The sequence below is a fragment of the Myxocyprinus asiaticus genome, chromosome 46 (genome assembly GCF_019703515.2).
Source record: "Myxocyprinus asiaticus isolate MX2 ecotype Aquarium Trade chromosome 46, UBuf_Myxa_2, whole genome shotgun sequence".
Classification (NCBI taxonomy): Eukaryota; Metazoa; Chordata; class Actinopteri; order Cypriniformes; family Catostomidae; genus Myxocyprinus; species Myxocyprinus asiaticus.
In genome coordinates this window covers 28,545,743-28,570,491 of record NC_059389.1, presented here as the reverse complement: position 1 = coordinate 28,570,491, position 24,749 = coordinate 28,545,743, and the positions used below count along the sequence as shown (strand labels likewise).

The 24,749-nt window shown below is 39.2% G+C and overlaps 1 protein-coding gene across 1 annotated transcript in view; it reads left to right on the top strand.

Moving 5' to 3' along the window:
• LOC127436303 (protein LSM14 homolog A-like) overlaps positions 1-24,749 on the top strand; it is a 54,375-nt gene that overhangs the window by 25,723 nt on the left and 3,903 nt on the right. The window contains exons 5-8 of the mRNA XM_051690376.1: positions 12,317-12,496; positions 13,146-13,305; positions 13,478-13,516; positions 13,637-13,874. Coding sequence (XP_051546336.1) covers positions 12,317-12,496; positions 13,146-13,305; positions 13,478-13,516; positions 13,637-13,874 — 617 coding nt within the window. The remainder of the gene's footprint in view (positions 1-12,316; positions 12,497-13,145; positions 13,306-13,477; positions 13,517-13,636; positions 13,875-24,749) is intronic.

The following is a 24,749-nucleotide window of genomic DNA, read 5'->3' as shown; positions in this document are numbered from 1 at the left end:
CACAATTATTCCACCCCTACAGCTCATTAATAATGTATGCAATTTCACTACAGCATGTTAATTGATAAAATGTATAATTTATAAATTTATTAAAAGCTAAGATGTGGGAGGCCACGTGATGCCATGCGAGGTTCGGATGTGTGAATGGTGAGCTCTGCGCACTTTGTTAGATTTTAACACTTTTAATGACAGAAACTGGTGAGATTCGATACACTGTTCCATAACTGTTCTAGGACAATATGTCACTTACGTGCTCAAGCTAACGCCCCTAAGCAGGCCCCAAGCCAGGGAGCTGATTTGGTCGGTGAAATGAGGGAAATTTGGCGAGAGACGTTGAACATGTCGGCAATGCTGATGAAGGTCGTTGCTGACTTGGAGGATCTTGCTGTAATACATTGATCGATCACTGCAATGGAGACTAAATTCTCTGAAGTGGTTACAAGAGTGGGGGATGTCGAGAAACGGATCGATTATCTGGAGTCATCGGAGAGGGAATTATCTGCTAGCGACCAAGGTGGATTTTGAGCATGTCTGGGAGAAGTTGGAGGAGATGGAGAACCGTAGCCGGCGGAATAACCTCCAAATCGTCGGAATTCCTGAGACCAAAAAGGGTCAGGATATAGTGAAATTCCTGGATGGGCTCTTTCCGTATCTGCTTGACATAACTGGAAGCTGGAAATCGAGCGAGCTCGCAGGGTTCCGACTCGGTGATCCGCTGAGGGAGACAGACTATCAATTCTGGCAAACTTTCTGAGATCATCCGATAAAGATCTTGTGTTATGCTTGGCGAGGAGTAAAGGAAGGCTTTTTTTTTGGAAGAACCACAGCATTTTCTTGTTCCCATACTTTGCGAAATCTATGAGAGAAACGTGATCGATTCAAGGAATGCAAGAAACACTTTTGCACTGATATTCCCGGCCAAATTGAGAATAGATGCTAAGGATGGTCGTAAAACATTCACATTCCCACAGCAAGCGATGTCCTTCATTAAGTCAGAGTTATTTTGTGGTACTCGTGTTGCAGCTGAGTGGACCGACTCACTGATCATTCACTTGACTGTTGACAAAACGGAGCGCCCTTTTATTTATTTTTGTGCTGGTTCCGTTTAGCGTCTGGAATTTGTTTTGGGAGTAACACTCCTTCGAGACAGTTTGTGGATGAATCTGCATGCTCTGTAAGCTTATGCCTTCTATTGGCTGGAGTTTCACTGGACTTGAGCAATCCGATGGCAGAGTTGTTGCGGGGGCTCTCATAGGCTTACGTGGACTGTTTGACTTTAGAGAGATGGACGCCAGTTGGCACTGTCGTGTGCGGGGTTAATGCACACGTTTTTTTCTTTTCTGTTTGTTTGGTTCTGGGGGAAGTTTGGGGTTTGACTGTTGCACTAATGTTGGAATGTGGTCTTTAATATTTTGACACAATCTGTTTTTTTTCTCATGAATGAATGTCAAAATGTAAAATGTTAATATGAGTGGAATGTGAATGTTTCCACGTGGAAAGTGAATGGTTGGGGCACCCCATAAAAAGAAGGAAGTTTATTTCTCTTAAGCGTAAGAAATATGATATAGCGTTTCTTAAAGAAACGCATCTTTCCCCGCAGGAAGCTGAAAAATTTAGGAAGATATGGGGTGGACATGTTTTCTTTAGTGCTAGCTCAAGTAAGAGCAGGGGAGTCACTACACTATAAGTAAGCATCAACAATTCAAATGTCTCAAACAGATTATAGATAAATTAGGAAGAGTCATTGTTTTAGCAGAAATTCAGGGGCAAAGTCTTATTTTGGCTAATATTTATGCACCTAACGTTGATGATCAGGGCTTTTTTATAGATCTTGAAGGGATGTTGCAAGCCGCTGGCACTCCTCATATAATATAGGGATGAGACTTTAATCTTTTGATGGATTTATAGTGAAGCGAAAGTGTGCAAGCCCCCTAGACATTGACGCTTCACAGGATGTGTAAAAACTTGGTCTTACAGATATTTGGAGACTTTTGAACCCATCTGGTAAGGACTATACATTTTTTTCATCAGTCCATAAGATTTACTCTATTTTTTTTTTCATTAGAGTTCATTTTGACCCTTTAAAAGGTTTTTGAGCGATGTGGGCAGGTGGGCTTCATTACATTTATCGATGATTGGGAAGGTTAATATTATTAAAATGAATTGTATTCCAAAATTCAGCTACCTGCTACAATCTCTCCCTATAGATGTCCCCCTCTCTTATTTCAAGCAATTTGATAGCATAGCGAAGTCCTTCATTTGGAATGGTAAACGTCCCAGATTACATTTCAGGAAGTTGCATAGGCCGATTGACAAAGATGGGCTAGGCCTACCCAAGATTTTGTTTTATTATTATGCATTCAGTCTCAGACATTTGGTTCATTGGTTGCTTCCACCTGAGAGAGCCCTTCCCTGGTTTTGTATTGAACAGGAAGTTCTTGCCCCTATTTCGCCATTGCAAAGCCTTTCTATCAAACTAATTGGAGAAGTTAAGTTACACCGTTATTTCGCATTTGCACTCGGTATGGACAAAAGTGTCCAGAGTGTTTAATTCAGACATTTATTTAAATGTTGCTTCGAGCAAATGGCTGAACCCAAAATTATGTATTAATAAGCCCCCTTTCTGCTGGTCAGAGTGGATTGTTAGGGAGGTTAATACACTCGGTGACTTATATGAGAGTGGAGTGTTGAGATCCTTTGAAAATTTGGTTCAACATTTTGGGATTCCCAGATCTCAGTTCTTTAGGTATTTACAGCTGCTCCACCTGCTCTGTACTATTTTTGGGAGTAGCATACACCCCCCTAAAGTGGCAGATACTCTGGGAGTGGTGATTACTGCTTTTGGAAAAGGTCATGAGGCATCGGTGTATTAGTCCCTGCTAATTCAGAGTCTGGGGGACGGAGCTTTAACTTCTCAAGAGATTATTGGAGAAAGATTTAAACTTGGTATTGAAGGAGGGAGTGTGGGTTAGGATTCTAAAAAATGTCAAGTCTGAATCTAGAGATGCAAGGGTGCGCCTTATGCAATTCAAGGTTTTACATCGATTCTATCTAGATTGTATAGGCTTGGTCTTAAAGACACACCCACCTGCTGGCGATGCCAATCAGAAGATGGAGACACAACACATGTTTTTTGGTGGTGTGTTAAGCTCCAAGAATGTGTGTGTACTCGTGTGTGTGTGTGTGTACTCGTGTGTGTGTGTGTGTACTCGTGTGTGTGTGTGTGTGTACTCGTGTGTGTGTGTGTGTGTACTCGTGTGTGTGTGTGTGTGTACTCGTGTGTGTGTGTGTGTGTACTCGTGTGTGTGTGTGTGTGTACTCGTGTGTGTGTGTGTGTGTGTACTCGTGTGCGTGTGTGTGTACTCGTGTGCGTGCGTGTGTGTGTACTCGTGTGCGTGTGTGTGTACTCGTGTGCGTACTCGTGTGTGTGCGTGTGCGTACTCGTGTGTGTACTCGTGGGTGGGTGTGTGGGTGTGTACTCGTGGGTGGGTGTGTGGGTGTACTCGTGGGTGGGTGTGTGGGTGTGTACTCGTGGGTGGGTGTGTGGGTGTGTACTCGTGGGTGTAGTCGTGTGTGCTCATGGGTGGGTGTGCTCGTGTGTGGGTGTACTCGCGGGTGTGCTCGTGTGTGGGTGTACTCGCGGGTGTACTCGTGTGTGTGTGTGTGTGTGTGGGTGTACTCGTGCTCGCGTGGGTGGGTGTACTCGTGTGTGTGGGTGTACTCGTGCGCGTGCGTGTGGGTGTACTCGTGCGCGTGCGTGTGGGTGTACTCGTGCGCGTGCGTGTGGGTGTACTCGTGCGCGTGCGTGTGGGTGTACTCGTGCGCGTGGGTGTACTCGTGCGCGTGCGTGTGGGTGTACTCGTGCGTGTGGGTGTACTCGTGCGTGTGGGTGTACTCGTGCGTGTGGGTGTACTCGTGCGCGTGCGTGTGGGTGTACTTGTGTGTGTGTGGGTGTACTCGTGTGTGTGGGTGTACTCGTGCGCGTGTGTGTGGGTGGGTGTACTCGTGCGCGTGTGTGTGGGTGGGTGTACTCGTATATAACTTTGGAGGTATGCTTGGGCTCATTGTCCATTTGGAAGACCCATTTGCGACCAAGCTTTGACTTTCTGGCTGATGTGTGCTCGTGCGTGCGTGCGTGTGTGTGTGTGTGTGTGTGTGTGTGTGTCTCGTGTGTGTGTGTGTGTACTCGTGTGTGTGTGTGTGTGTGTCGTGTACGTGTGTGTCGTGTGTGTGTGTGTGTACTCGTGTGTGTGTGTGTACTCGTGTGTGTGTGTGTGTGTGTATCGTGTACGTGTGTCGTGTGTGTGTGTGTGTACGTGTACTCGTGTGTGTGTGTGTGTACGTGTACTCGTGTGTGTGTGTGTGTACGTGTACTCGTGTGTGTGTGTGTGTACGTGTACTCGTGTGTGTGTGTGTACGTGTACTCGTGTGTGTGTGTGTGTGTGTGTGTGTACGTGTACTCGTGTGGGTGGGTGTGTGGGTGTACTCGTGGGTGGGTGTGTGGGTGTGTACTCGTGGGTGTAGTCGTGTGTGCTCGTGGGTGGGTGTGCTCGTGTGTGGGTGTACTCGCGGGTGTACTCGTTTGTGTGTGTGTGTGTGTGTGTGTGGGTGTACTCGTGCTCGCGTGGGTGGGTGTACTCGTGTGTGTGGGTGTACTCGTGCGCGTGCGTGTGGGTGTACTCGTGCGCGTGCGTGTGGGTGTACTCGTGCGCGTGCGTGTGGGTGTACTCGTGTGTGTGGGTGTACTCGTGGGTGTACTCGTGCGCGTGTGTGTGGGTGGATGTACTCGTGCGCGTGTGTGTGGGTGGGTGTACTCGTGCGCGTGTGTGTGGGTGGGTGTACTCATATATAACTTTGGAGGTATGCTTGGGCTCATTGTCCATTTGGAAGACCCATTTGCGACCAAGCTTTGACTTTCTGGCTGATGTGTGCTCGTGCGTGCGTGCGTGCGTGCGTGCGTGCGTGCGTGCGTGTGTGTGTGTGTGTGTGTGTGTGTGTGTGTGTGTGTGTGTGTGTGTGTGTGTGTACGTGTACTCGTGTGTGTGTGTGTGTGTGTGTACGTGTACTCGTGTGTGTGTGTGTGTACGTGTACTCGTGTGTGTGTGTGTGTACGTGTACTCGTGTGTGTGTGTGTGTACGTGTACTCGTGTGTGTGTGTGTGTGTACGTGTACTCGTGTGTGTGTGTGTGTGTGTACGTGTACTCGTGTGTGTGTGTGTGTGTGTACGTGTACTCGTGTGTGTGTGTGTGTGTACGTGTACTCGTGTGTGTGTGTGTGTACGTGTACTCGTGTGTGTGTGTGTGTGTACGTGTACTTGTGTGTGTGTGTGTGTACGTGTACTCGTGTGTGTGTGTGTGTGTACGTGTACTCGTGTGTGTGTGTGTGTGTACGTGTACTCGTGTGTGTGTGTGTGTGTGTACGTGTACTCGTGTGTGTGTGTGTACGTGTACTCGTGTGTGTGTGTGTACGTGTACTCGTGTGTGTGTGTGTGTGTGTGTACTCGTGTGTGTGTGTGTACTCGTGTGTGTGTGTGTGTACTCGTGTGTGTGTTTGTACTCGTGCGTGCGTGTGTACTCGTGCGTGCGTGTGTGTGTGTACACGTGCGTGCGTGTGTGTACTCGTGCGTGCGTGTGTGTACTCGTGTGTGCGTGGGTGTACTCGTGTGTGTGTGTGTGTGTGTGTGTGTGTGTGTGGGTGTACTCGTGTGTGTGTGTGTTTGTGTGTGTACTCGTGTGTATGTGTTTACTCGTGTGTACTCGTGTGACCACAGGGATGTTTGTTGAGGGTGAGGTTGGGGATTTGGAGGGGTAATAGTGGGGGTTAAATGTTGATTCTGTGAATATATTTTTAGCTTTTCTTTGTTAATTGTATGAATCAATAAAAGCTAAAATGTTTATAATAATGTCACTATATATAAATATATATATAATATATATATATATATAATATATATATATATATATATATATACCCAGTGGGTCAGAAGTTTACATATACTTTGTTGGTATTTGGTAGCATTGCCTTTAAATTGTTTAACTTGGATCAGACATTTTGGGTAGCCTTCCATAAGCTTTTTACAATAAGTTGCTGGAATTTTTGCCCATTCCTCCAGACAGAACTGGTGTAACTGAGTCGGATTGAGGTCAGGGCTTTGTGATGGCCACTCCAGCACCTTGACTTTGTTGTCCTTAAGCCATTTTGCCACAACTTTGGAGGTATGCTTGGGCTCATTGTCCATTTGGAAGACCCATTTGCGACCAAGCTTTGACTTTCTGGCTGATGTCTTGAGATGTTGCTTCAATATATCCTCATAATTTTCCTTCCTCATGATTCCATCTATTTTTTGAAGTGCACCAGTCCCTCCTGCAGCAAAGCACCCCCACAAAATGATGCAGCAACCCCCATGTTTCACGGTTGGGATGGTGTTCTTCGGCTCACAAGCCTCACCCTTTTTCCTCCAAACATAAGGATGGTCATAATGGCCAAACAGTTACATTTTTGTTTCATCAGACCAGAGGACATTTCTCCAAAAAGTAAGGTCTTTGTCCCCATGTGCACTTGCAAACTGTAGTCTGGTTTTTTATGGCGGTTTTGGAGCAGTGGCTTCTTCCTTGCTGAGCAGCCTTTCAGATTATGTCGATATAAGACTCGTTTTACTGTGGATATAGATACTTGTGTACCTGTTTCATCCAGCATCTTCACATGGTCTTTTGCTGTTGTTCTGGGATTGATTTGCACTTTTTCCACCAAACTACGTTGATCTCTAGGAAGCAGAATGTCTCCTTTCTGAGCGGTATGATGGCTGCATGGTCTCATGTGTTTATGCTTGCTTTCTGTTGTTTGTGCAGATGAACTTGGTACCTTCAAGTGTTTGGAAATTTCTCCCAAGGATGAACCAGACTTGTGGAGGTTAACAATTTTTTTTCTGAGGTATTGGCTGATTTCTTTTGATTTTCCTATGATGTCAAGCAAAGAGGCACTGAATTTGAAGGTAGGCTTTAAAATACATCCACATGCACACCTCCAATTAGCCCATCAGAAGCTAATTGCCTAAAGGCTTGACACCATTTTCTGGAATTTTCCAAGCTGCTTAAAGGCACAGTTCACTTGGTGTATGTAAACGTCTGACCCACTGGAATTGTGATATAGTCAAAGTGAAACAATCTGTCTGTAAACAATTGTTGGAAAAATTACTTGTCATGCACAAAGTAGATGTCCTAAACAACTTGCCAAAACTATAGTTTGCTAATATGAAATCTGTGGAGTGGTTAAAAAATGAGTTTTAATGACTTCAACCTAAGTGTATGTACACTTCTGAATTCAGCTTTATACAGACATAAAACATAATGAAGGCTGAAGTTGAATTTGCTGAAGTTTAAAATCACAAAATTATGATTTTCTCTGGATGCTGTTCAGTCTAGTATACCTATCTGCAGCTTGCTGAACGGCAACACTATCACATGCACACGCGGTGTCTCCCTTTTGCTTTTCCTTTTTTTGAAACTGGTCAGACTATAGCAATTGCACATTTACAGGCGATGCGAATAGATACAGCAGCTTGTCCTTTATGCCTGGTTCCTGCGAAATCTCCATTCTCCGTGTAGTAAATCCGCTCCCGTGTTTGTAATGCCCGGGACATGCATCGCGTGTGTAATGAAACATGCACTGCTCCACAATTGGTTTCTGTGCTTGGATGTGCAGTATTTTTACATTTCTCTCACCTAATTCGCCATATTGGATTGTTTTTTTTTTTTTTTTTTTGTAGTGCTACAACTAAAAATTATTTTGTTAATCAATTAATCTGATTATTTCAACATTTCTCTCGCCTAATCTGCCATATTTGATGCTTTTTAAGTGCTATAACTAACGATTATTTTGATAAAGCTGAATTTAATTTCCTGTATTTGATTAACATTAGCGAATTCAAGCAACATCAACTAAGTTCATCACACACCTTCAGGCTGTTCTGACTTATGCTGTAAAGCAACATGCTAAGACGTGCTTAGTAACATGCTAAAACATGCTGGCAATATGTTAAAACATGCTACCTAGATATGCCTAGAAACATGATAGAAAATGCTAACAACATCTAGGAACATGTTAAAATATGATAGCAACACCCTGCTAAGTGATGCTAGCAACATTTTAAAACATGGTAGCATTGCCTAACTAAGTGCTTATACATGCTAAAACATGTTAGCAATGCCTAGCTAAGTGTTAAAACAAGTTTACAACACATCTGTGTGTTAAAACATGTTAGCAACATGCTAATATCTATCTATCTAAACATGTTTGCAACACCTATCTATGTGCTAAAACATGTTTGCAACATGTTAATATCTATCTGTCTGTCTGTCTATTTATCTGTTTCTGTGTCTGTCTGTTTATCTGTTTGTCTGTCTGTCTGTCTGTCTATTTGTCTGTTTTTGCGTCCGTCCGTCCATCCATCCATCCAAACTATTTAAGCTTTCAGACCAGGCTTTTTCGAGCCAACCTAAAGTTTGTCCACAAACTTATTAATCTGGTTAAAATTGTAATTTGCAGATCATGTTGGTATTTGTATTGCCTTTCATTTATGCTGATTTAAATGTAAAAAAAAACAAAAACAACTCAAGCTTTTTACTGTAATTTAGTAGGTTACTGTATTACAGTAGCAGCTGCATGAGAATGAAAATTTCATAAAGCATTAAATTTCATATAAGCGTTCGGGTTACGGTAATGAGAATTTGGGGTGGGTGTAATTGAAAATGTGACAAATGTGGAAAAAAATTGCAATGATCTTAAAAACAAGCTTCATTGTCTTATTGTTTAATCTTACAATTTTGTGATAAAATGTCACCTTAACATGTTTTTATGAAATTCCCCTAAAAAACCTTTCAATAATGACTGAAATATGCTGTATTAACTCATATTAGTTATTATACATTTAAATTATTGACTATGGAGCGCAACAGTGCACGCCCACTTTTTCAGCCGTGGTTCAGGATGCATTTTTCCCATTAAATTTTTCCATTGATATTTGATAAAATTCTTCATAAGAGTTTTAAGCTATGAACCAACCAACTCGACCAACAAGGTGAATCACAATATTACAAACTTTGTTTTAAAGCAAAAAAGTATTTGAAATTCAATTGATTTAAAGTTAAGTGTAGAAACTATAGGCTATATTTTCACGTTACTGCAAAATATTCAGATATATGCAAATATATCAGTAGTTTTGAGTGTAGCGAGACTGACTCAATTGCGATCATGCTATTAAGCACGATGTTTTAAAAATAAAGTTGAGATAACGTGGACTGATGGCTTGGACAGAAGCATATACCATCGATTAACAACTTCTGAGTTCAAGGTAGGTCTATTGTAAAAATTAATTAGCCTATGGAGAAAACAAATGGGATTTTTACTTCTGGAACCAGACTGTTGCGATCTATAGGCTGTGTGAAAAAAAACCCAATTTGATATAGCTTCATTTGCCATAGTTATAAATGTAATTTCATAATGACTCTCATTTTAGCAGAGGTTTCTGGAAATACTGCAAGTTTAAAAGGTTTTTACACATTATAATAAGTGTTGGCTCTGCGCTTTGTGAAAAAGCTTTTAAGTCCTTATACTGTAATGCTTGCGTGAACTGTGTGCTCACACAAGCTGTTGCTTACTATTAGCAATACTTCAATTTTCTTTAGCTTTCAGTTTTTCACTTTTGATAAAAATTACATGATGCCTGCTCAACACTTCTGCTTTGATGTAACTCAACTAATATCTGCCAGAATTCTGTTTGTTTGTAAATAGGGGTGATTAGCTACAGTGCCAAGAAAAATTATATAAACCCTTTGAATTACCTGCATTTATGTATGCATTTGTCTTAAAATCTGGTTTGATCTTCAAGTTACAATAGTTAACAAACACAATCCGTTTTAACTAATAACATGCCAATTGCTGTGTACAAAAACAACATATTGAATACATCATTCAAAATTTCACGGTGTAGATTGGAAAAAGTATGTGAACCCATAGGTTAATGATGCCAACAAAGGCTAGAGTCAGGAGTTGGCAAACCTGGCATCCAATTAGTGAAACTAGATTGGAGGTGTGGGTTAGAGCTACTTTGACTTATAAAAAGCACTCAAACATTTTGAGTTTGCTATTCACAAGAAGCATCTGCTGATGTGGACCATGCCTCAAAAAAAAAGTTATCTTGAAGAGCTTCGATATTCATCAGTCCACAGTTAGACATTGTCTGTTAATGGAGATGATTTAGTACTGTGGTTACTCTCCCCAGAAGTGGCCGTCCAGCCAAGATGACCCAAAAGGCACACAGCAAAATGCTCAGTGAGGTAAAAAAAAGAACCCTAGAGTGACCTTAACCCAATAGAAATACTGTGGAATGAACTCGAGAGCCGTTCACACCAGACATTCTAAGAATATGGCTGAACTGAAGCAGTTCTGTAAGGAAAAATGGTCCAAAATCCCTTCTGAACATTGCGCAGGTCTAATACGCAGCTAACGGAAACACTTGGTTGAGGTTATTGCTGACAAAGGAGGATCGGCCAGTTATGAAAGGGTTCACTTACTTTTTCCACAGCAGTGTAAATGTTTAATGTGATGTGTTCAATAAAGACATGAAAGATTTTAATTGTTTGTGTGTTGTTAGCTTAAGCACAGACTTTGATGAAGATGAGATCACATTTTATGACCAATGAATGCAGAAAACCAGCTGATTCCAAAAGGTTCACATTAGGGCAGCAACTAACGATTATTTTGATAATCGATTAATCTTCGATTATTTCTACGATTAATCTTCAATTATTTCTACGATTTAATCGATTAATCGGATAAAAATGAAATTTTATGTCCTGTGTTTTATTCAAATATGATTTTTCAAAAAACTGAAATGATAAAGGGCGTAAAGATTTGGTTTGATTTACATTACTGAATTAACGATTCTTTACTCTCACAAAACTTTAAAAAGCCTGAATCATAAAAAGTTAAGTTTAAATGTATTATTATTATTATTATTACTTTCAGGGCATATGCAAAACAGTTCCTTTACTTGTAAAACGTAACAAAAATGCTCATCATTAAAGAGTAAAATGACCTGTACGACATGGAGCCCAGCAGAGAGCAATAGTGACTCGAGAACAGAAACGTTAATAATTCGACTGAAAAATACATAATTGTTAGATACACACAGTATGCTTGTATGCTGTCGCTGATTATATACATTTAAGTATTTTATTATAGTTTTTAAAATAGTATTTTCAATGATTACATGTTTCTAAACTATTCTTTTCAAAAAATTGTGTATGTTTATCCAGTAAAATAATGTTTGCAGTTGTATAAATTTACTAGTGAAATCAGACATTATATGATATGGCATTATCAGGATGACTTTCAAATATCAGGACCCTTAGCATTATTATTATACATTATATTCAGCATTACATACAGTTTAATAATGTACAATCATCTGTAAACCCTGTGCAAATTCACTCTCGTGCTGAAAAGACTCATCCTGTTCACTGTATTACATGGGCAGGAGAAAACACTTTGAAAACCGGCACACCTTGACTCCTGAGACATCAGTCTGATATCAATGAAAGCTGCACAACTGATTACATTGAAACTGAAATCGTGGTATGATGTTGGACAGTTTAAACAATATGATTGCACTTCTCCATTGCAGTCGGTTTGATTGATGCGGATGCGCACGCTCGCTTGCTCGTTAGAGTTTAACAGAGAGACTGTTGTGGTAAGAACAAACAGTTTTGTGAAATACGCGGCTGATTTGAATTCAAAACATATATTCATTATAAAACATAGACAGTAGCAGTAAAATGTAAGTGATGCGAAGAAACAACTCTTCAGTGCATCAAACAACACAATCACTCTGTAAACGCACCTGACACAACAACGTTAAACTGTTCGCTTATTTTGATCTTCTTTGAAGTGTTTATAAAGTGCTGTTGTGTACCGGACAACTTGGGTTGTGTTTTTTCCGCTACAACTTGTCTCCGTTGTTTTTTTTAAATGAGTTTTAGAATGCAAAACATTTTTCACTGGGCTGTGAAGTGATGTCACTGACGGGGCTTCTCCGTGCTCACCGCAAATATCCAACTAGTCAGTAATGAAATTCGTTGTCGATGATTTCCATTATCGATAATTATCGATTTTATCGATTAGTTGTTGCAGCCTTGGTTCACATACTTTTTCTTGCCAGTGTCAATAATCTGCCTGTGGTGTAAAATGTTATATTTTCTGTCATAATGTATCTTGTGTGTTATTTTCTAGTGGTTTACTCCTGTGATTGTGTTCTCAGCTGCTGGTCCCCTGGCTGCTCGCCGGGGTTGCGACGGAGGTCATCGCGGTAAAGGTCGATTTCCTGTCAGGAGAGAAGGACCCATGAAGTTTGAGAAAGACTTTGACTTTGAGAGTGCCAATGCACAGTTCAACAAAGATGAGATTGACAAAGAGTTCCAGAGCAAACTCAAACTGAAAGGTACAAACAGATCAGTTTATTACTGCAGATTGCAACATTAAATTTACATTTACATAACATTTGACCAAGATTAAAAAATTTCTGTAAAACCACTCACTGTTCCTTTTAACTATTACAGTTACTGTTAGTTCAGCCAAAAAAACAAAACAAAACAAAATATCTGTCATAATTTACTCACCCTTGTTTCTTTCTCATGTGAAACACAAAATCAGAAATTATGAATATTCTGGTCTGTCTTTTCATAACACTGCCAGTTGATAGTAACTCACTTTAAAACTAAAAAAAGAACCCAAAAGTAGTCAGTGTGTGACTCCTGCATCATATTCCAAGTCTTCTGAAGGCAGTTGATTGGTTTTGTTGAGAAACGACCTGAAATTGAATGCAAGTTCTCATGTGATCTTCTCTTTTAGCGTGCATGAACACACAACGGATGTCAGTATTTTGACTAAATCAACTTGAAATGTTTTAGTTAAAAACAAACAAAAATCAACCATTTAACTTCAACAAAAAGTTATTACGCTGTTGATTTTTCACACTAGGTGAAGGGGTCCATAGGAAATGCATTTATTTATTTTTTATTTTTTTTACATCTCGCTGCAATGGGCCTTATTACTGAACATACAGTAACATTCAATTAATCTCTGTGCAGATGAGAAGTGTGAGAAGGCTTTGAATGGTGAGGAAAAGGGTGAGTCAGGAGTGGACACTCAGAAAAGTGAAAGAAACGCTGATGAGGATTCACTCGGAGCAAAATGCTACTACGATAAATCCAAATCATTCTTTGACAACATCTCATGTGACGATACCAGGTCAGATGATATGCAGCACACACTTAAAGGGATAGTTCACCCCAAAGTGAAAAATCTGTCATTTACTCATCCTCTCTTGATTTCATATAAACATCCATCATGTAAAACGTTGTGGTTCAGTCCCATGATGCAGCAAATTCAATGTTTTTCTATTTTAACTGATTTTAAACAGGAAGGTGGCTGAGAGGTCTGTAGGATCAGGTTACCCCAGGTCAGTACTGCAGTTAAGGCCAAACAAACTTCTGTACTGTACTAGCAGTACACTGTTGCTATAGAAACATGCATTACAATCAACACTTACTATAATGTTTTTATTAAATGTGTTGATCAGAATGAGGAGGCAGACGTGGGCGGAGGAGCAGCGGATGAATGCTGAGACATTTGGCATCCCGTTACGGCACGGCCGGGGTCGTGGGGGCTTCAGAGGTCGCTGGGGCATAGGCTTCAGAGGTGGCTGGGGCCGTGGCATCAGTCGAGGGTCGTTTGGATCTTACAGTGGCGGAAGTGGGTTTAGAGGAGGATTCAGAGGAAGTCAAGGAGGAAGAGAGTTCTCTGACTTCGAGTACAGGGTAATTAATGAGTTTACTGCTGTTTTTAGTCTATGACTATTGAGTGTTAAGTAGGTTGTCGATTCAACTCGTAAATTCAGTGCAGTTAATTATGTAAAAAAAAATTATGCAATTAATCATGTCCCCGGACCGTTATGAAGAATATTCCAAAAGCATCCGTCTAAGGCATTTGTACGTTGACCCATCCTTAGATTTAGAATAAGGGCTTTTCTATCTCGGTCAGTTTGATTAATTGAACTGCAAAATGGATTGCTATGGACTTCAGGCCAATGATATACTTATGGTAAATAATATGGAAATAAACAATATATTGCCTCCCAAAGCCACTTTTTATATATAATATGTAATATTATTTAAATATAAATATAATTGTTCATTCAATATATATTGAGTTATTGTTGTTTTAAAGCCTTTCTCAGCAAATATGTATTTATGCGATTAACTGATTTAATTTGATTCATAAATCTGCATATCATATCATTAAAAATAGTAATCGATTGACAACCCTAGTATTAAGTAATGATTTTTATTTTGTTACTGATTATTAATAGGGCTGGGTGATATGTTGAATGTTCACGATATAATCACAATGATTTTGCTGACGATATAAAAGTAATATCGTGAATATTGTGATGATTGTGAAGAGCTTTTTATTTGGCCGCTGTTTCCTAAAGTGGAATGTTCATGGTCGTTAAGGGCTGCACAATTAATCAAAATAACAATTGAAATCGGGCAATATGTAATTATTAATTAATACATGGTCTGTGTGTGCTTTAGGGTGAACGGGTCACACGCTGCTCTGTGTGCACGAGCGGGGCACATGAGACCAGGGTACCTGCGGGTCCTTAAAGTCCTTAAATGTATTTTTTTAAATTTAAGGCCATAAAAAATCTTAAATATTTTAAATAAAAAAAAGTCTTTAATTTTGTTTGTGGAGGTCTTAACTTTTGGTGCGTGAATAAAAGAGACACTTAACAGAATCTACACGAGTAAAACAGCTCTTCCGTGCCTCGCTCTCGTGCAGCCAGCATTTCGCAGCTCATGCTTGAGTTTAGTGTGAGCGCGCACAGGGAAGCTCAATCAAGTGCATTTGTACTGAACTTGTGATGTTACAGATGTACAGTGCTGTGAAAAAGTATTTTGCCTTCTGTTTGTGTGTATATCTCATACTAAATAGTTTCAAAAATTCAAACAAAATCTAACATAACACAAAGGCTATCTGAGTAAACACAAAATACAGTTTTTAAATGCTAATGTTATTTATGGAAGCAAAAAAGTTATCCAGTACCAACTGGGCCTGTGTGAAAAATGATTTTCTCTTAGTTACTAAATCCCCAAATCTATGAAACTGCATTCATAATGGGGTTCAGCTGGACTAGACACACCCAAGCCTGATTTCTGCCAGCCCTGTTCAACAAATCAACACTTAAATAGAACTTTTTCAGCAGCATGAAGTTGGCTAAAAGGTCTCACCCAGTAGCACACTATGCCAAGGTCGAAAGAAATTCCAGAAATGTTGAGGAAAAAGGTGATTGAAATACATCAGTCTGGGAAGGGTTACAAAGCTATTTCAAAGACTCTGGGACTCAAAGAACCACAGTGAGAGCCATTACCTCCAAATGGAGAAAATTTGGCACAGTAGTGAACCTTCCCAGAAGTGGCCGGCCTTCCAAAATTCCTCCAAGAGCACAGCGACAACTCATCCAGGAAGTCACAAAAAAGCCAAGGACAACATCAAAGGAACTGCTGGCCTCTCTCACATCAATAAAGGTCACGGTTCATGACTCCACTATCAGAAAGACACTGGCCAAAAATCCATGGAAGAGTGGTGAGGTGAAAACCACTGCTAACCCAGAAGAACAATAAGGCTCATCTGAATTTTGCCAAAACACACCTTGATGATCCTCAAACCTTTTGGGAGAATGTTCTGTGGACTGATGAGTCGAAAGTGGAACAGTTTGGAAGACAGGGGTCCTGTTACATCTGGTGTAAATCAAACACAGGATTCCACAAAAGGAACATCATACCTACGGTCAGGCATGGTGGTGGTAGTGTGATGGTGTGGGGATGCTTTGCTGCTTCAGGGTGACTTGCAGTAATTGAGGGAAACATGAATTCTGCTCTCTACCAGAAAATTCTAAAGGAGAACGTCTGGTCATCAGTCCATGAGTTGAAGCTCAAGCACAACTGGATTATGCAGCAAGACAATGAATCAAAGTAAAGGAGTAAATCCACCACTGAATGGCTCAAAAGAAGCTAAATTAAAGTTTTGGAGTGGCCTAGTCAAAGTCCTGACTTGAACATGATTGAGATACTGTGGCAGGACCTTAAACGGGCAGTTCATTCTCGAAACCCTCCAATGTGGCTGAACTAAAGCAGTTCTGCAAAGAAGAGTGGGCCAAAATTCCCCCATAGTGTTGTGAAAGACTGATCTCCAGTTATCGGAAGCGTCTGGTTGCAGTTGTTTCTGCTAAAGTACAACCAGCTATTAATTTTAAGGGGGCAATTCATTTTTCAAATGAGTGATATAGGTGTTGGATAACTTTTTTGCTTCAATAATAAAAAAAAATAAAAAATAAAAAATATATATATATATATATTTAAAAACTGTATTTTGTGTTTACACAGGTTGCCTTTGTTTTATGTTATATCTTGTTAACAATTTAGAATGAAAAATACACAAAAATAGAAGAAATCAAGAAGTGGGCAAGTACTTTTTCACAGCACTGTATGAACCTTCATAAATCTGAGTTATATTGTCTAAGCGAGCAATGCGGTAAATTAAAACTCACTCCTGTTTATAATCAACAAAGAAAGGCAGTATAGCAAAAAAGCTTTGTGTAAAGTTAACAGAACTACTCGGCTGCAGGGTTACATCTGTTACGTCTCTCATCGCCATTTCTCTAGAGTTCCATCTGACGTATACGGGTATTTTCTCTGCCATCTGAATCAGTCCATTTTAGTAAGTTTCTAATAATACTGTATACATAAATAATAATATAATAATTATAAATTATAATATCAATAATATACATAATAAGAAAATATATTATCTATTTTAAATACAAAGTATATAATCTGTTTTCAGTATACATCATAACTTAGTATTGACTTGTACTACTTCACACAAATACTTCACACAAAAATAAAAATTGTCATCATGTACTTACCTTCATGCAGTTGCAAACCAGTATAACTGCTTTGGAACTTAAAAGGAGATGTTAGGGAGAATGTTAAAGTAGTTGTTAAAGGTATCTGCCAAGAAAAACAATATAAATGTAATTCAGCATTTGATTGTCACATCTTGCTGGGAAACAAGTGACTAAAGAGAAGGGTCATAATGTAGACTACATGCATTCAGAATTAATATAGTATTTACTTATTTAATTATTAATTTTAAGGCACAATTTACAATCACAATGGTAGAATTGTGGGAATTCACTAAACAGTTGCGCCACTTTTGTGCGTGGTATTTCAGCGCATACACCTGCGTCTTATTCACTAACCACCTGCAATCTATTTTAGCATGTGCAATCAGTGCTGAAATTGCACTGGGTCTTTAATTACATTTAGTCATTGTCATTCCTTTCTGTGAAAACAAGCCTGCTTAACATGTAAACAAGGCTCATTGTAAGTTGTGTAAGCGGGCAACAAAGATTGCCCGCTGCAATTTACATTGCACTATTACTGCCAGATGAAACCAGGTGGTAAAGCTGATTTTGTTTAAGAGATGTTTGTGTAGCCTACATTTTCTTTCAATTATATTAGCAGTAATTTGTAAAATAATGATTAAATGGAGAAGTGTTATAACCTGTCATATATCCAGATGTCAAGCGCCCTTTTTTATTTTTTGCTTTATTGATTTTGCTTAAAAAATGTAATTCATTTATTGGAAAAACAAATTCAAATTGCACTATAAACAAAACGAAAAAAGCAATTAAAATAATGAAGTGATCAAAGAATCTTATCTAACCACCTTCTCAAATACATTTACCATCTCTAACAGCCCCATTTGCCATCACACAAGTACAGGACGCGTGACACAAATCTCGTCATCAGCAGAGTGCGAGCACTGAACGCGTGCAGCCTGATTTTTCTAACCGCGCATCTTTGAATGCGCAGACTGCGCATGTGCCTGGAATTATTTGCACAAATGAGTGGATCCACAAGTAGCCAGTACACACATTTGAGCCATTGCTGTCACGAAGAAATGCTAGAAGACATAATCGCCGGTAAATAACAGGAGACGAAGGTAAAAGCAACAACCGTAGATATGCACATCAAGAGGGTGTGTTAGGAGGTCAGGAGATGCCTGCATTTGTATAACTCAAGACTGAAGGAATATAAAGACATCTTTATGGGTCTAAACTCGTGAAGAGAAATTATGCGGCGTCTCATATCAGTCGTAGTGCGGATCCGCCAAACGAATGTATATGCGCGCACCGTCAAATGGAATATACTTTGACAGGCTCATGTTCGAGTATACGCAGACACTGAGCATTCACGTCACAATCGAAGTATACTTTGGGCTTTATCCATAACACATTTTGATATAATTACATATTTTATTACTATTTAAGAAATTGTCAATTTCTAAAACTCCAAAACAACATTTTCCTGCTTTGTAATTACAAAACAAGAAATTCACTGAACAGTTGTGCCACTTCAGCGCATTGTATTTCAGCACAAAACCCTGCGTCTTACGAACCACCTGCAAACTATAGTTTAAGTAGGTGCAATCAGCTCAGAATTTGTGAGTGTTTAAATGAAATCATTGTCATTCCTTTCTGCACAAACGCCTAATTTCTATGTAAAATATGCTCATTATAGATTGTGCTTCATTCAGTAAAATTGCCTGATGCAATTTACAACAAACTATAACGCCAGATGAAAGCAGGCAGAAAAATGTGTTTTATTTAAAAGAGATGTCTGTGTATATTTTTAATCAATCATATCAGCAGTAATTTATCAAATAATGATCAAATGGAGAAGTGCGTTATAACCTTGGAGATATCCAGATGCGTGGTGTCGTCAAGTGTACTCTCGGCATGTTTAAATAGATGATTCAGGTATCTGTATCACTGAAGTCAGTGATGCTGTTCAGTCCTGCCAAAGTGTGGTCTTCTGCTGCATTTTCCGAATGCTCAGAATGCTCAGAACCGGCCGCAAGATCAGAATTGTGCATGCAAATTGCTTTCAGCACCTAATTTATTGGTGCGTTCCCACCGTTGTCTGATCTGCATAATTCCTTTAGTGAATCTGGCTCTAAATCTGGTGCAGACAACGCTTTTACCGGGCGCAATTCATTTTTAGTGAATTCTCCCTTAATTCTTTGATTTGTAATAATTGTTTTTTTAACATATTCAATGTAATGGTTTATAAACAGACCACCAGAAACCCCTTATCTGTCGACCATTAATATGAATAGTAGACTAGTACTCCGGTAATCATCCTTCTGTTGTTCTGAATCTCTGAAAAATACTGAATCTGAGTCAAAAGCTGTTAAAATCTTGTCCTCTCAAAGGATCCAGATATTCAAAAAACTATTGGGGCACAAAATAATATCACATTTTAAGTGATCGCCGCTCAGTTTCTGTTTTTAGTTTTGCTGTCCGTCTGATCATCTAGGGTAGGCAGACGAACTGTCAGGGTGGGCAATGCCCACCCGTAGACACGCCCATGTACAGTATGTAGGTAAATAATATTTTCATTACTGTATCATTGTTTATTGGTTGCATATAAAAGAAAATGATTAAATATTCTTCCCTTTGTTCATTTAGTGAAAAACTGTGGAAAACATTGATGATTAATAACCAGATTTTTATTTCAAGCATTAAATATTTTGAATCTTCTGACTACAATTGCTGTTTGGTTGAAATGATGGTTCATCTGATAAATAAGAATCACTTTTAAGCCATATCAGAGCAAATACATAATTTTTTAATATATATGTCATCAATAGCCTAAAAAATATGAAGATAATTTTTGTAGCTATATCGCTCAGCCCTAAAAATGAATTACTCTTATTTTGATTATTACAGATCATTTTGAGTATTAATTGATGACAATTATTAGTGTGTGTGTGTGTGTGTGTGTGTGTGTGTGTGTGTGTGTGTGTGTGTGTGTGTGTGTGTATATTTGGTCTGGGTGATATGTAAAAAATATTTTATCGATAATCGTGATATCTGATTATATCGTCAACCCCTTGGCCGAGGGTGTTTGAATCTTTTTGCTTTATTGATTATATATATATATATATATATTATTATACACACAGTTGAAGTCAGAAGTTTACATACACCTTAGCCAAATACATTTAAACTATAACTCATTTAACTAATACATTTCTTTACAATTCCTGACATTTAATCGTAGAAAACATTCCCTGTCTTAGGTCAGTTTGGATCACTACTTTATATTAAGAATGTGAAATATAATAATAATAGTAGAGAGAATTATTTATTTCAGCTTTTATTTCTTTCGTCACATTCCCAGTGGGTCAGAAGTTTAAATACAATTTGTTAGTATTTGGTAGCATTGCCTTTAAATTGTTTAACTTGCTTCAAACATTTTGGGTAGCATTCCATAAGCTTCTCACAGTAAGTTGCTGGAATTTTGGCCCATTCCTCCAGACAGAACTGGTGTAACTGTGTCAGGTTTGTAGGCCTCCTTGCTCGTACACACTTTTTCAGTTCTGCCCACAAATTTTCTATCGGATTGAGGTCAAGGCTTTGTGATGGCCACTCCAATACCTTGACTTTGTTGTCCTTAAGCCATTTTGCCACAACTTTGGAGGTATGCTTGGGGTCATTGTCCATTTGGAAGACCCATTTGCGATCGAGATTTAACTTCATGGCTGATGTCTTGAGATGTTGCTTCAATATACCCACATAATTTCTTTCCTCATGTTGCCATCTATTTTGTGAAGTGCACCAGTCCCTCCTGCAGCAAAGCACTCCCACAACATGATGCTGACACCCCCATGCTTCACGGTTGGGATGGTGTTCTTTGGCTTGCAAGCCTCACCCTTTTTCCTCCAAACATAACGATGGTCATTATGGCCAAACAGTTACATTTTTGTTTCATCAGACCAGACAAAATTTCTCCAAAAAGTAAGATCTTTGTCCCTATGTGCACTTGCAAACTGTAGTCTGGCTTATGTATGGTGGTTTTGGAGCAGTGGCTTCTTCCTTGCTGAGCAGCCTTTCAGGTTATGTCGATATAGGACTCGTTTTACTGTGGATATAGATACTTGTCTACCTGTTTTCTCAGCATCTTCACAAGGTCCTTGGCTGTTGTTCTAGGATTGATTTGCACTTTTGCACCAAACTACGTTTATCTCTAGGAGACAGAATGTGTCTCCTTCCTCAGCGGTATGATCGCTGCATGGTCCCATGGTGTTTATACTTGCGTACTGTTGTTTGGATAGATGAACATGGTACCTTCAGGCACTTGGAAATTGCTCCCAAGGATGTACCAGACTTGTGGAGGTCCACAATTTTTTTTCTGTGGTCTTGGCTGATTTATTTGGATTTTCCCATGATGTCAAGCAAAGAGGCACTGAGTTTGAAGGTAGGCCTTAAAATACATCCACAGGTACACCTCCAATTGACTCCAATTAGCCTATCAGAAACTAATTGCCCAAAGACTTGACATCATTTTCTGGAATTTTCCAAGCTGCTTTAAGGCACAGTTAACTTAGTGTATGTAAACTTCTGACCCACTGGAACTGTGATATAGTCCATTAAAAGTGAAACAATCTGTCTGTAAACAATTGTTGGAAAAATTACTCGTGTCATTCACAAAGTAGATGTCCTAAACGACTTGCCAAAACTATAGTTTGCTAATATGAAATCTGTGGAGTGGTTAAAAAATTTGTTTTAATGATTCAACCTAAGTGTATGTAAACCTCTGACTTCAACTGTATATATACACTGGCAGCCAAATGTTTGGAGTAATGTACAGATTTTGCTTTTATGGAAAGAAATTGGTACTTTTATTCACCAAAGTGGCATTCAACTGTTCACAATGTATAGTCAGGACATTAATAACATGAAACTACTTCAAAGAGTTCTCATCAAATCCTCCACGTGCAGTAATGACAGCTTTGCAGATCCTTGACATTCTAGCTGTCAGTTTGTTCAGATACTCAGGTGACATTTCACCCCACACTTCCTGTAGCACTTGCCATAGATGTGGCGGTCTTGTCGGGCACTTCTCACGTACCTTACAGTCTAGCTGATCCCACAAATGCTCAATGGGGTTAAGATCCATAACACTCTTTTCCAATTATCTGTTGTCCAATGTCTGTGTTTCTTTGCCCACTCTAACCTTTTATTTTTGTTTTTCTGTTTCAAAAGTGGTTTTTTCTTTGCAATTCTTCCCATAAGGCCTGCACCCCTGAGTCTTCTCTTTACTGTTGTACATGAAACTGGTGTTGAGCGGGTAGAATTCAATGAAGCTGTCAGCTGAGGACATGTGAGGTGTCTATTTCTCAAACTAGAGACTCTGATGTACTTATCCTCTTGTTTAGTTGTACATCTGGCCTTCCACATCTCTTTCTGTCCTTGTTAGAGCCAGTTGTCCTTTGTCTTTGAAGACTGTAGTGTACACCTTTTAAATGAAATCTTCAATTTTGGCAGTTTCAAGCATTGTATACCATTCATTCCTCAAAACAATGATTGACTGATGAGTTTCTAGAGAAAGCTGTTTCTTTTTTGCCAGTTTTGACCTAATATTGACCTTAAGACATGCCAGTCTATTGCTTACTGTGGCAACTCAAAAACAAACACAAAGACAATGTTAAGTTCATTTAATGAATCAAATAGCTTTCAACTGTGTTGGATAAAATGGCAAGTGATTGTCTAATACCAAATTAGCAATTTAGCATGATGGCTTCTGGAAATGGGGTCTGTCTAGATTTAATCACAAATGACTTTTTTCAAATAGTGATGGTGCTGTTTTTTACATCTGTAATGTCCTGACTATACTTTGTGATCAGTTGAATGCCACTTTGGTACCAATTTCTTTCCATAAGAGCAAAATCTGTACATTTATTCCAAACGGGGTGTGTGTGTGTGTGTGTGTGTGTGTGTGTGTGTGTGTGTGTGTGTGTGTGTATATATATATATATCGGCTTATTTAAATCCAAATGGTGACTTTTTTTTGGCTAGGCAGTGTATATGTCTACATTATAATATATATATATATATATATATATATATATATTATAATGTAGACATTGGCCAAAAAAAAAGTCACCATTTGGATTTAAATAAGCCGATACTTAAGAGCCTATGCTTGGATCATTATTGCAGTGATTAATATGTTTCAGCTGGCAACATTTCTTTTAATCCTAACTGATGCAGTGTGTAGCTTCTCACAGCTTAAACAACCATGTCAGAAGACGTATCCCGTGGTTGTGGAAAAGATGTTACTGTGTTTCAGAAGGGGCAAATTATTGGCCTGCATCACTAAGGAGATTGCTGAAATCACTGGAATTGGGTTAAGAACTGTCCAACACATTATTAAAACCATAAAGGATAGTGGTGAACCATCAGTTTCACGGAAGAAATGTGGTCGTAAAATATTCTTGAATGTCCGTGATCGGAGATCACTAAAACGCTTGAAGTCACATCATAAAAATTTGACAGTTGAACTCACGGCTGTTTAATAGTGAAAGAGCATTTCCACATGCACAATGTGATGAGAATTTACAGGATTGGGACTAAACAGCTGTGTGGCCACAAGAGAGCCACTTGTTAGTGAGGCTATTTGGAAAAAACGACTTCGATTTGCTAGGGAGCATAAAGTTTGGACTGTGGAGCAATGGAAAAAGGTCATGTGGTCTGATGAGTCCAGATTTACCCTATTCCAAAGCAATGGGTGCATCAGGGTAAGAAGGGAAGTGCATGAAGCGATGCACCCATCATGCATAGTGCCCACTATACAAGTCTCTGGAGGAAGTGTTATGATCTGGAGTTGATTCAATTGGTCAGGTCGAGGCTCAGCAATGTTATGCAGCAATAAAATGAAGTCAGCTGACTACCTGAATGTACTGAATGACCAGGGTATCCCATTAATGGATTTTTTTCTTCACTGAAGGCATGGGCATATACCAGGATGTCAACGCCAAGACTGGTCAAGCTCAATTTGTGAAAGAGTGGTTCAGGGAGCATGAGGAATCATTTTCACAAATTAATTTGTCACCACAGTGTCCTGACCTTAAACCCATTGAAAGTCTTTGGAATGTGCTGGAGAAGACTTTACGGAGTGGTTCGACTCTCTCGTTGTCAATACAAGATCTTGGTCAAAAATTAATACAACTCTGGATGGAAATAAATGTTTTGACATTGCATAAGGTTGTTGAAACAATGCCATGATGAATGCGCGCCGTAATCAAAGCTAAAGGCAGTCCAACAAAATGTTAGAGTTTGCAACTTTTTTTTGGACAATTTATATATATATATACAGGTGCATCTCAATAAATTAGAATGTCATGGAAAAGTTCATTTATTTCAGTAATTCAACTCAAATTGTGAAACTTGTGTATTAAATAAATTCAATGCACACAGACTGAAGTAGTTTAAGTCTTTGGTTCTTTTAATTGTGATGATTTTGGCTCACATTTAACAAAAACCCACCTGTTCACTATCTCAAAAAATTAGAATATGGTGACATGCCAATCAGCTAATCAACTCAAAACACCTGCAAAGTTTTCCTGAGCCTTCAAAATGGTCTCTCAGTTTGGTTCACTAGGCTACACAATCATGGGGAAGACTGCTGATCTGACAGTTGTCCAGAAGACAATCATTGACACCCTTCACAAGGAGGGTAAGCCACAAACATTCATTGCCAAAGAAGCTGGCTGTTCAC